The sequence below is a fragment of the Gymnoscopelus braueri genome, assembly GCF_963280865.1.
Source record: "Gymnoscopelus braueri genome assembly, chromosome: 16".
NCBI classification, from domain to species: domain Eukaryota; kingdom Metazoa; phylum Chordata; class Actinopteri; order Myctophiformes; family Myctophidae; genus Gymnoscopelus; species Gymnoscopelus braueri.
Genome location: NC_137616.1, coordinates 39,910,786 through 39,925,979, shown reverse-complemented (window position 1 = coordinate 39,925,979; position 15,194 = coordinate 39,910,786). Strand labels below are relative to the sequence as shown.

General features: G+C 44.3%; 1 protein-coding gene across 1 annotated transcript in view; it reads left to right on the top strand.

Moving 5' to 3' along the window:
- The window catches only part of tmem200a (transmembrane protein 200A), a gene marked incomplete at its 5' end in the record, with an annotated part of 10,956 nt that extends 2,309 nt beyond the window's left edge, over nucleotides 1-8,647 (top strand). The window contains 2 exons of the mRNA XM_080452562.1: nucleotides 949-1,118; nucleotides 5,432-8,647. Of these exons, the coding sequence (XP_080308688.1) occupies nucleotides 949-1,118; nucleotides 5,432-6,562 (1,301 nt within the window). The 3' untranslated portion in view covers nucleotides 6,563-8,647. The remainder of the gene's footprint in view (nucleotides 1-948; nucleotides 1,119-5,431) is intronic.
- Nucleotides 8,648-15,194: the final 6,547 nt, after the last annotated feature.

The following is a 15,194-nucleotide window of genomic DNA, read 5'->3' as shown; positions in this document are numbered from 1 at the left end:
CCTAGTTATATACAAAGATAAGAGAGGAACTTGCTTGTGTCCGTCAGGACCAAGCTGTTCTCTCTAGACCAGAGGTATTCAACAGGGGGTCCGCGACCCCTAGGGGGTCCGCGAAATTGTTGTTTGATTAAACAATATTTTTGTTTGAAAAAAAAATAACTTTTTTCCCCCTTTTTTTCCTCCAAAATGTCAAATTGTCTTTAAACATAACATGAATCCATAGCAAACAGATAAATGGAGGCACAATGCACAATAACATGGTATGTTTATACATATTTTGTAGAGATTTTTTATTTTGCACACTACTGGGGCAGGTGCGTATAGGAGCAGGCAATATAAAACACAATTGTATACATAAATATACAATATATGTGGTAGCCCCCCCTACCCTACGAGGTAGGGGGTCCCTGCTCCATCTCCCCATCAGTTTGGGGGTCCCTGGCCTGAAAAGGTTGAAGACCCCTGCTCTAGACAATAGAAACCAGGCCTGTGTCATGTCATCTTGACTCTGTGATATTCAGATGGTCAGAACACAATTACCATAAGATAAAAGGTGAACGACATAATAATAATAACAATATAAGGTATAATTCTACCTGACTCGCTGTCAGGCATTAGAGCTAACTCAACACAGAGTTAACATTTTTCAATATTTTTGAAACGTCTTAACAACCCAAATCTGGTAGGGCGGGTCCCCTACGCCCTGGTACAAAATGTTTTCAAATGGGGATACGCAGACAATTACATATTCATTTGGGGGTCCTTGCCATGAAAATGCTTGAGAACCACTGGTTCATTAGGAAACAAGCCCAAATAAGCAACTACACTTTAGAAACAAGCCCAAAGAAAACGCAACCGTCAAGTACCAATATTTACAAGCGACTCGCTTATAATAAGCAGACATGGCAACGCGGATTCTGATGCGGTGTACTGTCTCTCCTACTGCAGGTAACTCCTCAGTGGCGGGGGCCAGCAGGGGCCTCCTGGCCCGCTTCCTGGAGCAGCATCGTCATTCAGAGAGGATGAAGATGCTGGGGCCCTTCACCATGGGCATCGGCATCTTCATCTTCATCTGTGCCAACGCCATACTTCACGAGAACAGAGATCGAGAGACCAAGGTAAAAAAAACAAAAATACCTTCCATTAATGCTGCAATTTAGCTCTTCATTATGCACAAACAAAGCTGTGAAACTGGACAAGTGGGTCCCAGCGAGTGGGCGGTTTTCATTCTCTGCACAGTAACATCTCAGTGTTAATGTGTGTACAAAATATAACCAACAAGTCGGCCCGTAAAGTGGAAAACACGTTGCCTGCACAGCAATTGACGCAATTGCGATTGACGTGTGTGAAGTAAGTGCCACCAGTATAGCACCAAGCGGAAGCGGTGCCCTGCCGCCCACACTGCAGGGAGAACACTGTATAGAGCACTCACACAGCGGGGGACATTTGTTATGTCCGGGTATTCATTCCAGCCATCTTGGTTCCTCACCTGATTAGCGAATGCACAGAACTGTGGCTCACCAGGCCTTCTCTGTGTGTTTTGGGGGAAAGGTTTTTATAATGACCTGATTGTGTGCCAAAAATCTCGATGTTTCTCTATCAGTCTCTTCTTGTCCGTTAACAGACAATAACGGGTTGGGAATCTGCTATGGGGGGTCGAAGATTAATGTCCATGCCCAGGTACCCAGATGCATTTTTTTTAAAAATCATCTGGTAACACTTTTACGCTTCATACCACTTGTTATAAAGTTGATGATTATGCATAACAACTTTATAACTGACTATAAGTTATGTTACTATGTTAATGTGCTCTTCCGCTGAGCTTATAATGCATTATGACCAGCACATACGTATAATACTTCATAAACCTTATTGGAAGTTATTATGCGTAATTATAAACACTGTTTTGACGCATGCCGTTCGCAGCCAGTGTGTTTTAGGCTTGAGGGTCCATTTGGTTACATTTGTATACAGTGTAGGAGTTACAGATGGATACATTTACACACACACACACGCACACGCACGCACGCACGCACACACACACACACACACACACACACACACACACACACACACACACACACACACACACACACACACACACACACACATCTACGTGCACGCACACACGCACACGCACCTTGAGGAAGTGATTGGCACTGTCTGAATAAAATAGAACCCAGACAATCATTAATCCTAACAATATAGTGTACTGTACACGCAGCATAACCCAGTAGCCAAGACTCATATTATTATTCTCTTCTCCACACAATGCATATGAGTCAACAGAAATGCGAGCACAACTCCAGCTTATTAAAATGATGTATTGCCGGGGTGCGGTAGAAAATGTACTTTACATTTATAAAGAATACCATTCACGCACTCATGCAAATATCCTTCAGGCACTTTTATTCACTTAGGGAGAATTTTTATGGTCCCCCCCAGGGGAAAGGGAAATTGGTTTCACATCTTCACCCTGCAGGTGATGGCTGACAGCTCTGATGAGCGCAGGGGGGGAGTGGGGGAGCTGTTAGAGGTTAAGTGCAGTGGTGGAAAGTAACTAAAGTACATGTGCTTAATTACTGTACTTAAGAACAATTTTTAGGTATTTTTTTCTTTACTTCTGCATTTCCAATTTTCAATACTTTTACTTCTACTCCGCTACATCTCAGAGGCAAATATTGTACTTTTACTCCACTACAATTATTTGAAAACTGTAGTTACTAGTTACTTTGCAGATATACATTATTATATTATAAAACACACATTAACCACTTTAGCCCGATTTTATACATTGGCTATTTTCAAAAAAAATATTACTATTTTGATGCCAATAATTTTGTACTTTTACTCAAGTAAAATTTTGAACACAGGCCTTTTACTCCTAACAGAGTATTTTCATATTGTGGTATTGCTACTTTTACTGAAGTATATAAAATATAGTACTTCTTCCACCACTGGTTAAGTGTCTTGCTCAGGGACACGTCGACACGCAAGCAATCCAAGGATCGAACCAACGGCTTTCCGGTTCTTGTCTCTACCCACTCAGCTACAGTTGTTCTGTACGATTTCCCGTGCCAACTAAATAAAAGGGCCTGAAGGACTTTTGCATGAGTGCTGTTTTTCCTCTATAAATGTAAAAGACAATAATAGTCATCTACAGAGATCACATTTCTCATCCTGATTTCTCCTCTCCTGTTCCTCTCATCCTCTCCTCACCTCCTGAGTGTTCGTTTATCCCATTTTACTCTCCCGAGTTCAACCTTTTACACTAGGATACCAGGTAAACATCAAAGCTAGCATCTGTCTAAATGAAATACAATCTAAATAACATTCTTTCAACATTTGTGGTCAAGCAGGTTTTATTATGAACGGAGATGAGGAGGAGACACTTACTGTATGAATAGCTAACGCTAGCTGGTAGACTAGCTGGCTTTACCTCAGGTATAGCCCACAACTAATTATCTCGCCTCTTTATCATTAATAATCAGACAGCTTATGCATAATATCCCATTGCATGTGTCTTTCTCAGCAGCACAGAGGCGGAGATCTCTCCCTCTGTCTCTCTCTATTTCTCTGTCTCTGTCTTTCTCTGCCCCCGTATGTGTACTCTTGACACAGCATCAGACTGTGCCGTGCGCATTTGGTAACACTGTTTACAGCAGTGGTTTCCAAACTGGGGGTCGGGACCCCCAGCTTAATGTGCAATATTGTTTTCTCACTCAACTGTAAACAAACCATACAGTATGTGTATACAGGGTATCTGCACATGTATAAAGTTAGAATTTAATGACTTTGGCCAAATTATTATTATTATGTAAGAAAGAGGCAAACATTGTGAAGAATTTACCTGGGAAAACTGTGTCAAACTAAACATAATGCATACAATTCCACGTGCTTGTCAGGGTGGGTGGGTCCTCAGTTCAAGTATAATTATTTTGGGGGGTCGCGGCCTGAAAGGTTTGGGAACCCTTTGTTTACAGATCATTATCGTTCATCAGTGTGGACGCTCACATAGTTGTCGTTATTGTTATAGTTATTGTGCTTGGTGTGAACTGCCCTTTATCTGATGAGTGAGTGGTGGTTTAGGATCATATCCTGAAGGTAAAGGGCTGCCATGCCTTTGATGCCTGTCATCAGTGTTTTGTACTGGGTGCAGGCAGTAAATGGAAGCCAGGGAAAGGAATGCAAAAAAGGGGGGTGAAAATATGTGAGATCCGCGCCTACATATTAGAGTTGACTACATACACACACTCAGGGACACACAGCAGCGCCCTGCCACCGCACAGTTAAATATTAGTGCATTTCGCCCTGGCATTAAACTCGTGTCAAATGACGAGCAAGCAATGTACAGTAGGCTACAGGTAAGGAGCAGGCTGTCCATTTGGGGAGGCTGGAGCACACAGCGTCCCTGTCATGCTTTAATAGGTAGTTTAAAGAAAGAACCGAACTACAGTAAGAGAATGACCATGATTATTATTGTCAAGAAATCACAGGTGTCTCTTGGACATTAATGAGGGTATGTTACAGGACTTATGAAGGCATGATTCTGAACTGCACATGCCTCGCCCAAATACGTGCCACTCGGCCACTGAGGATAATGTGGCCCACCTCTTGTTTTTGGTGAACGGAGAGCTTTCGTTTATCCCCGTCTTCAGACATCATTATATCAAATCATTCGACGAATCCGCTATTCAAATAACAATGCGCCGTACAGTGGGTGCAGGGACACCTGGCTTTTAAATGGAACAGGAAACAAAACTCTGTTTTATTTTTTATTTTGTATTATTAATGTGTCATTCATGCTATGCCCAAAACACACCCATGACTAATTCAGAGCATAAAATACAGCCCCGTTGCAGCCTTGCTTGGTGCCCAGAATATGCGCCATATAACTAGCAAAATATTTGTTTCACAGTGCACTCAAGAGGCATCTACTCCCTTAAAGGGATAGTTCACCCCCAAACAATCTTTTTTTGTCTATATCGATTAGTCACCCTATGGAGACGTGAATTCATGGATATTCTTTAGTTTCTGTCGCATTCCTAAGCCAATCATTTGACCAGCGGACCGGTAGGCATCGGTTCCGGTATAGGAGACTCTTTGTGTCTCCTACCGGAACTATTGGCTTAGGATTGCGTCAAAAACCAAAAAAAAATCATTTTGGGGGTGAGCTATACCTTTAACCCGTTAAATCCAGGAAAGCATTCGTGTCATTTTAGATTTTAGCGTTGGCTATTAAAAAATAGCAGACTTACAAGCTCACACCGCGTCACTTCGTGCCGCGCTGCGAGCTTGTACATCTGCTATTTTTGAGCATTTTTGAAAAATCTTGAACGTGGGAGAACTACTGATTCAGAAGGCATTCGTAGAATCGGCCTCCGGTCTTAATAGGTTAATAACAATGTAATTGTGATGCTGTCTCCGCCAGGTGATCCACATGAGGGACATGTACTCCACGGTCATCGACATCCACCGCCTCAGACAGAGGGAGTACAAGCACCACCGCAGCGGCTCCTTCTACGCGGGGGAACCCGGGGAGACCGCAGCGCGCCAGGCCGGGAGCTCCCCGCTGGCCTTCTCTCACCGCGCCGGTAGGAGCTCACTGGGAGGAGTCGGCTCGGCGGAGGAAGAGGAGGGCCTCCTGGGAGCCGAGTTCCAGAGATTCAGGCGCGACCGCGACCCGAGCGACCTCCTGGCGCCGCTGGGCCCGGAGCGGCCGGGGGGCCGGTGGCCCGCGGCGGACAGGCAGAGGGGGGAGTGGGGAGGGGCGTGCTCCATCGTCTCCTCCTCGCTGTCGGCGTTCACGCTGCCCGTCATCAAGCTGAACAACTGCGTCATCGACGAGCCGGAGATGGAGGCGATCACCGAGGAGGAGCGGGCGGGGGGCTGGAGGGACGGCGAGAGAGGGGGCCAGAGGCAGGAGAGGTCGTCGCGACCCGGGGGGGGGCCGTCGAGCCCCATGCTCTCCCTGGCCGTCCCCGTGGCCACCGTGGCCAAGGCGTCCAAGCCGCCCGGGCTGCAGCGCAGCCACTCCGCCTCGTCCTCGCCGTGCTCCTCCTCCTCCTCCTCGCTCTCCCCGGCGCCGTCCTCTACCTCGGGCTGCTGGCTGTCGCCGGGGGCGGCCAGGAGCAGCCAGGACTTCGGCTCGAACTCGTCCCTGCACATGCTCAGCAGCCACTCCAAGTCGCTGGACCTGGAGCGCCGGCCGAGCACGCTCAGCGTGCACCGGGCGACCGAGCAGCGCAAGCACCCCAGCTGGCCCCGCCTGGACCGGAGCAGTAGCAGCAGCATCAGCATCAACCACCGCGGGAGCAGCAAAGGATACGTGCTTCTGGAGGACAGGGAGGAGGGAGGAGGGGAGAGGCCGCTGGCCGCCGGGGGGGCTCTGCTGCCGCCCCCCACGGCGGCGGGGGCGGCGGCAGCAGCGGCGGTGAGGCGGGACTACAGCAAGAGGGAGAAGCTCCTCATGATATCCCGGTCCCACAACAATTTGAGCTTCGAGCACGACGAGTTCAACAGCAGCACGCTGAAGAGGGGCAGCTCCGAAACCCGCTTCTGAACGGAGCGCGCTTGTCTCCCCGAAGAAGTCGGGTTTGCGGTGGGGTGCTGTTCACATTGTCTAAGTTCTTACGAAGGTTAAGCGTCGTAAAAACTGAGGAGTTTTTAGGAAGTGTTGTTTTTACAGACACAAACACACCACCCCCGGACAGACATGGAACTATGAGACGTGGTTTTAGATCAGGTTTTTCCAGTATGCCCAGTTTCAAATGTATCATTATATTACATACTGTGTATCACATAATTTGGGTGGGTTTTAAGAAAATCCATCCAAATGATACGGGACCTCAGAATCAAGATACCATTCATGATACAACAGTCAAGCCAGTTCTAACGTGGTTCTAACAGGGTTTCAACTATGGTAGCGGAGTGAAGAGATTACGCTACGAGTAAAACATGGACATACCAAACAAAAGTATTCCAAGAAGCTCTTGATGAAACATTCATACAGTAAGAATACATGTTGGTTTCCAAGCAGAATCATGTTTTGGAGCACAGACCATGTCTGAAAAACTGTCGAAAATGTAATTGATCCCAGTCTAAGCTAGCCTTGCCCTTCCTTTATAGTGAGGATTAGCCCCAGGCATTGTAGGGTTTACAATGCCTCAATATAGAACTTGAATAACAGAACTCTAGAAGTTGATATAGTGTGAAATGAGGCAGACATTTTGAAAACAGCTAAGGTAAACTGTGTTGAGAATGTGTGCTGGGAAACACACCTCAGAACGCCGAGTCATGGAGCAACATGGTGAATGGAGGATGTTCAGATGCAAGGTTCTAAACACCAAAGGCTACACAGTCAAATCTTCAGTGTTAATTGACCTCTTGGGAGTGTACAAATCAAAAGTTCTTCTTACTCTTTCGGCTAATGCCTACCAGGGATCACTACAGCAGATCATCTGTTCCCATCTGTTTTTGTTTTTTGCGTCTTCCTGTGTCATTCCTGCCACCTGCACCACCTCTCTCACCGCATCCATAAACCTCCTCTTTAGCCTTCCTCTCCTCCTCTTACCTGGCAGTTTCATCTTTCTCCAGCATCCTTCTCCCAATGTACCCCTCATCCCTCCTCTGCACATGTCCAAACCCATCTCAACCTCGCCTCTCTTGCTTTATCCCCCAAACCTTCTAACCTGGGCTGATATCCTCCTTAAATGTGAGCATTTCTGAACTTGTCCCTCCTTGTCACTCCTAATGAGAACAGTAGCATCCTCAATTCTGCCACCTCCACCTCCGCCTCCTGTCTTTTCGTCAGTGCCACCGTTTCCAAGCCGTACAGCAATGGCTGGTCTCACTGCCGTCTTATACAGTGTACAAATGTAAAGTAATGTAACCAAACTGGAGTTACAAATGAATAAATTAACACTGCGGATTTGTCTGTGTGCCGCTATTGCATATTTGTTCAAAAGGTGTCTGTCTGTCTCTCTCTCTGTGTGTGTGTGTGTGCGTGTGTGCGTGTGTGCGTGTGCGTGTGCGCGCGTGAGTGTCATTGTCTAATTCTCAGGTAGTAGATGTGACGAGTCCATACAAAGCAGAAACTCTGTAAGTCTATGAAGCCAGTTTACCATGACAACTAGCAAGAGCCATGCCAAACTCCAATACTAACACAGCGTGGTCTGCTAATATAGACCACATGTCTGGTGCAGTGACGCCACTGATGTAGCACTAAGACGCACACAAGGGGGTGTGAACACGTCAGAGCAGAGGGCCCATTTAGACCTGTTACACCTACAGTATGATACGTTGTTGTTATGCCTTTCTAGCCAGGAAAGCCTCTGTGTAATTTTAGTTGTTGCTGTATACAGTATAGCATCATACATTAGTTTTTTTTCCAGAAAACTTAGGTCAAGGTTTAGATTTAGACATTTTTAGAATTGGCCTCAGGTCTAAATGAGTGAATCATCGGTTTCTTATAGCAATGTCCATGGAACAGAACTGTGGTGGAGCTAAAACTGGGTGGTATACTGCAATGTAAACAAAAATAATAAAATGAAAAAACAAACAGTCTATTATCTCTGCTGTAAGTTATGCCATTACAAGTTCATTGGGCTTTCTGGGTCTGGGGTTCCCAGCCATTTCCATGCCAAGGACCCCCAACTAGTCATAGCCTCTGGCTGCGGCCCCTCTATTGCAAAATGGCTTTAAACATGTTCTATATACAGTACAAGCACTTGTGAGCTTGTACAATTAGATAAGCTATTTTTGCCGTTTTTTAAACTTTTAAAATGTTGAATTTGGACTGAAATTACATTTCATTTCTTCATGTATAATTCTCTTTCTTTCTTTCTTTCTTTCTTTCTTTCTTTCCATTTACCCGAAGCACCCTAGCCTCGCGTGGCCAGACTATATATATATTTTTTTGCACTGGCAGATTCGTCTGGTCCCAGGCTAGAAGCACCCTGGCAGCCATTATTAAAAAAGAAATAATAAACACAAACCCACTGTTCTGGAGCACTTCACTCTGTGAATTATTCACACTTCAACACTACTGTCTTTCCAGCAAGAAAACGATGATGTCCCATGTCAGAGGAAGCTCTTATTTTTTATATAATTTAAATGGTTTGATGACAGTGAACCCTGAGAAAACAACCATGGAAAATACAGTGTGAACCAGCCATTAAGAAAGGAGGACAGTTCAATGCCAGATTGAGTCTAATTCTGCTTAACATGTTGGGCAGTAGACTGGAACTCTACAACACCACAGTTACCATGAATAACATCATGGTATGCAGTCTAACATTGTGCATTTCTTTATTTGTGTTTGTTTCCTTGATGTTCAAATAATAATAATTAAAAAAAGTTCTGATTCAGAATTCTCATCGCAGGTGCTTTGACCAAAAAAAGTCTTCAACTACTTAACCGTATATACTTCATCATACAACAAATAACTGATCTACAAGCTCACAACTTGTTGCGATGCGAAGATTTGTGATCTTGTAGCTAGTTTTGCTATATTTTAATTATAAAAAGGTGGAATCTTTTGACAAATATCTCCAAAATAGGGATGCTAGGATTTATGTGGTTAACATACATTCAAACATAGATATCAAACATGTCAGACAGTCTACATTTACCAAATGGAAATGCATTTATTTCATTCCTTCTGGATGGTTTTACATTCCTTCCCATCTCCCCTAGTAAGTAATCGAACCTTAAAATACTAATAACTTCACAGCGTGACCTGAGCAGTTACAGAGAAGTGCAATGCTAAGCAAGGACAGACTCCTCATTGTTTTTACCCTGTACTCAGATCCATCAAACTCAAGGTTGAAATTTAACTGGAACAACTTGGGAATTCATGTTTTGTTCACCTTCCAAACATTGTGCGCACAAACGCACGCACGCACGCACGCACACACACACACACACACACACACACACACACACACACACACACATATGCGCGCGCGCACATACACGCGTGCACACACACGCGCACACACTCACACTCAAGTCATGCAAGTAAATATTTTCGGTGGTCATTAGAAATGTAGATAAAAACAGCACTTAAAAAATCATGCCCTCCAGCCAAAGCTGTGAGCTCATTGAAAATGACCTTCTTCAGCCACAACTTGTGTGCAACATGACCATCTAAGGAAGTACAAACATTGATATATGAGCTAAGGGAACACTGTATGCTTCTGACAACAAAGGAGCAGACAGGAAAAACATCATTATGCTGCGTTCACAGTGGCAGATACAAAGCTACGGTCTACTATTCCTTTTCAATGGAAGCCAGCGACGTGAAGATACAAAGAAAGATACATCCGACAATGTAGCTGCTACAAAAGCTACACATAAGTTGAGCTGGCTTCATCTTCAGATACAAAGCTACAAAGCAACAGAGGCTGTGTCTCTTTGTATCCTTTGTATCTGAGTGTGAACGCAGCATTACAGAGAGTACTGGGAGCATTCACTTGACCTAGTATTAAGACCTGCGAGGCAGATTCTACAAACTCCTTCTAAATCAGTAGTTCTCAAACATTTTCGTGCCAAAGACCCCGGAAATTATATGTATTTGGCCGCAGACCCACCCATCTGAAAATGTTTTGTGCTAGGGACCACCAGAAGAGAAGATTTGTGTTAAAATAATGTGATTATTCACATTATTCAATAAGTATTATTCAAAAGGTTATTCAACTTTTTTCAAACGCTTAAAAGATTTTTCAAAAATGTTCAAAAATAGCAGATGTGCAACCTCGCAGCAAAAGTGACGTGCTGCGAGCTTGTATATTTGCTATATTTGCTTGTATATTTGCTTTTGAAAAGCCAACGGTAAAATCTAAGATGACAGAGACACAAACATTCCCCTTCTATCTCCCAGTCTTCTTGTCTGTCACTCCTTTTTTTGTTTTAGCCCAGTGATTCTCAAGCTTTTGTTATTTCAAGGACCCCCAGGTTACTATGCATTAGCCCACATGGATCCCCTTACCTCTGAGAGTGTACACATGGCTACACTGTCAAGAGTTATACTGATTATTTAGCTGGGGACCCCCTGGAACCCCCGCAAGGCCCCAGACCCCACTTTGAAAACCACTGTTTTAGCCTGTCTTTCTCTCTCTTTAAAGAACCATACCTATCATTTTGATTTCTAGCATTAGCAGAGATTTCCCCTGTCTTCAACGAATGTGTACGTAAATGTATGCAGTGTATATACTTTGGTAGAGTAGTCTCAGCCTACTTTTTTTAAACGTCGTTCGCTGCCATTCATGTTGAAACCGTGTTTCAATTTCTAGGTAGGCCCTGTGGGTGATTCACACTTTTGAAAGTCACTATACAGTATGTTATTCCTTACAAATTGTTAAGTGCTGCATGCATTTCGAACTTGAATCTGAGCTTGAAGAGGGCTTCCGACGACAGAGTGAGTTACAGCTGACATCGACACATCGACAAAGATTTCCAGATGCACTCTGTAACGTTTATTGAATATGGCCAAAAAAACACTATGACAAATAAAGGCAATTTTGGGGGAAATGGTGGAGGCTGTATTATGTGGGCTTTCATCATACGTACGACAGTTTCGGAGTATAAATCAACCACTTAAACCCCATATGCATGGTTCAGCGGAGTCCCTCAGGGCTCTATACCAGTGTATTATTGTATATTGTGGGGAAACCTTTCGCTGAAAACATTTTCTGCGAGTCCACACTGTGAATCAGCCTGAGCAGCTTCACCAAGAACCAGAAGATGATGGGACAGGAATACAGTGCATGTTTCTCTGTACAGTATTACTCCTCTCTCTCTCTCCCAAGATTCATTTTGAAAGGAATTTACCGTTAAATATTTAAAGATCGCGAGCTGTGCTCTAAATTATCTTTCTTTTATTCCTGCCGCCTTGCTGCGCCTCTCCTTTCACTCTTGCACGCACACTTCAGACCCCCCCCACACACACACTTCAGCCCCCCCTCCTCCCCCCACACACACCCCTCTGTTCAGTTACACTTCTCTCTCCATCATCGTCATGTGAAATGATAAAGAGCCCACATGAGTCATCATCAGCAATCACCTTGCGCTCCGCTGCTCCGTGGGATAACCACACGCAAACGCAAACGCACATGCACACGTACACGTACACACACACACACACACACACACACACACACACACACACACACACACGCACATGCACACGCACACGCACACGCACACGCACACGCACACTCTTCCAAGTTCCGCTAACATGAAAGCACACTCACTTGCCCCCAGGACTATGAATACAGTACATGTTTTATTTTCCAAACCACATTAAAATATAGATAGGACATATACTGTACATGTGCCCACAGGGGCACACACGCACACACACACACACACACACACACACTCACACACACACACACACACACACACACACACACACACACACACACACACACACACACACACACACACACACACACACACACACACACACACACACACACACACACACACAGTCATAGACAGACATGTGAGCTCACACACATTGACATTCACCAGCAGATATTAGGAGAAGGCTCATAATGCTGCCTCATCCTTCACGTTGTTACCGTGGGAACAGACGATATAAGGCAGAGATATACACACACAGTGCAGAAGCTGCCAATATTATGTTTACAAAACTCTACAATTAGCATAATTAACCACTTATAAACGTTGCTGTATGGCGAATAGCGAAAATAGCCGATCTACAAGCTCAAAATGCATTGCGAGGCGTTGTGAGCTTGCAGATCTGTTATTTTTTGCTATTTGTGACCAAAGTAGAAAAATCACACCCAGTGTGAAGTGGGCGGTGTGGTCACAGTGGTCATCACAGTGATGGAAGAAGTGATGGAAGAAAAGTAATATTGTGGACCAACCATTGTACACCCCTAACTTAAAATAAAACATAAATGTGTTTTTTTTAAGTGCATAGTCCTATTTATAGGGCTATGCACATGTGTCATGTTTCACTAGCCAATCACAGTCCTGAATAGACTGTGATTGGCCAATCACGGTGCAAGGTTAGGGGGGTACAATGGTGGCCAATCACAGCGCAGGGTTGGGGGGGTGCAATGGGTGTCGATGTCCAAACCTCACATATAGGGGCGGTTTCACCGCCCAAAAATCACACCCAGTGTGAAGTGGGCGGTGTGGTCATCACAGTGGTCATCATAGTGATGGAAGCTCACTTCCAAAAAGAATGGATTTTTGGAAGTGCATAATCCTATTTATAGGCTTGAACAGGTTATTAATGTCATCATGTGTCTCGCTAGCCAATCACAGTGGCCAATAGAGTCAGCCAATCACAGTACAGCTAGGGGTCTACTAATGAGCCAATCACAGTGCAGGAAACTAATACTAATGAGGTGTCCCAACCCCACTTATAGGGGCGGCTACACCGCCCAAAAATGGAAAGGGAAAATGGCTAAATAACAAGTCCAAATGTACATCTAAGGAGCCTTTTCTGGAGCACGGCCCCCTTTGAAATCTCAAATGTGTTCGCGGCCCACCCATCTGACCACTTAACTTAAGTGGTCAGATGGGTGGGCAGTGTGCATTTTCAAAGCATGTTTATTTTATTGATCAATCAATCCATTGTGTTCCAGCTTGGATAAATGGAAGTTCCTATGACATTTCACACTTTTTATTGTCATTTTTTTAATGTTATATTATCATCAAAATCTTAAAGGTTGACTTCACCCATTTTCAATCTATCTTGATAGAATTGGTCCTCACTAATGTTCATTATAATATGGTACCATTTCTGTCTACTCAGTCTGTGTCTCAGAGGAGGGCTGTGGACAGTTCAGAAACCCGCCTACCAGTGACATCATCGATGGGGAATCGATGCAAATGGATGGAATATTACTGGAAAGTCAGTATGCTATGGAAGCCATTGTTCTCACGTTAGTACAAACTAAACAAAAAAAGTGTTTAAATGTATTTATTTTTAACCTGCCTAACAATGATTGGTAGTGACTGGTAGGCAGGTTTCTGAACTGTCTACAGCCCTCCTCTGAGACACAGACCGAGAAGACAAAAATGGTACCATATTATCATGAGCATTAGAATGGAGATAGGTTGAAAGTGGGTGAAGTGGTCCTCACAGCCCACAGTTTGGGAAGCGCTGATCTACACGTGATATTTATTCACGTCCTTCTGTTCTCCCCTCTCCTCCCACGGAAGATTGTTTTTTTTCAACTCTGAAATTAGGCTGTTGTGAATGTGTGATGCACATGTTCTGAAGCATTGAAGTCCCATTGCCTTGGACAGATGGCACACAGCACTGTTGTTGGTTTAATCTCACTGGGACATTACGTTTGCCAGGAAACATTTCATTACATCTTTTTCCTTTTCATTTTTGCCTGATTTCCTGCCAGAAAACTTCTGTTCCCCCCTCCCTCTCCACCAAAAAACACGCTGAGGGTATAATCACCTCACAGGGAGGTTGAAGCAGCTTTGAATATTGTTTCTGTGAAGACATTAGTGACACTACGGGGGACATTTCGGAGAGCTGCACTCATCTCCTGGCTCGCTCCCGTGGTGGTAGTATAGCCGACGTGAGGCAGATGGCTGAATAATTAAAAGTTTAGTAAAGTAAATGAAATGTCTCGAACATTCAGTCCCTTGTGAAGCAATATACGTCCAAAATTCCTTTGCTAAGTAAGCCTTAACGCTGCGTCCCATGGTGGTGTTGATACTTAATTTATACTTTGTTCCGTGCCGGTGTTGCATGCTGAAATAACAAGCGTTGTGAGCTTGTACAGTAGATGTGGCTATTTTCGGCAAATCAGGCTTCATAGAGCCATCCCCGCTGTCAAGAATCAAGAGGGTTTAATTCTCACAGGTACAAGCGCTGAAATGTTTTAAATAACCGAGTTCATTAGTATAGAGTTTATTTGATGCAATGTCACGCACTGCAGCATCACCTGACATCATCATGTGTTCGAACAACGCTAATTAGCACAAGTGTGATGTTTTTAACCAGTCTCTGCCATTTTGTCCTGATTTTTCTTTCAATTTTTCTTTCGTTTGATCATTTTTAATGGCTCAAGTTTCCATTTCATTTTGTCACTCGTAAAGGCCTATTTTTGTTCATGGAATAAGCGGTTGTGGAGTTTTGCTTTGATTTACTGCGACCCTCCGAGCTCATTACGGAGAACAAAGGCAAGAGG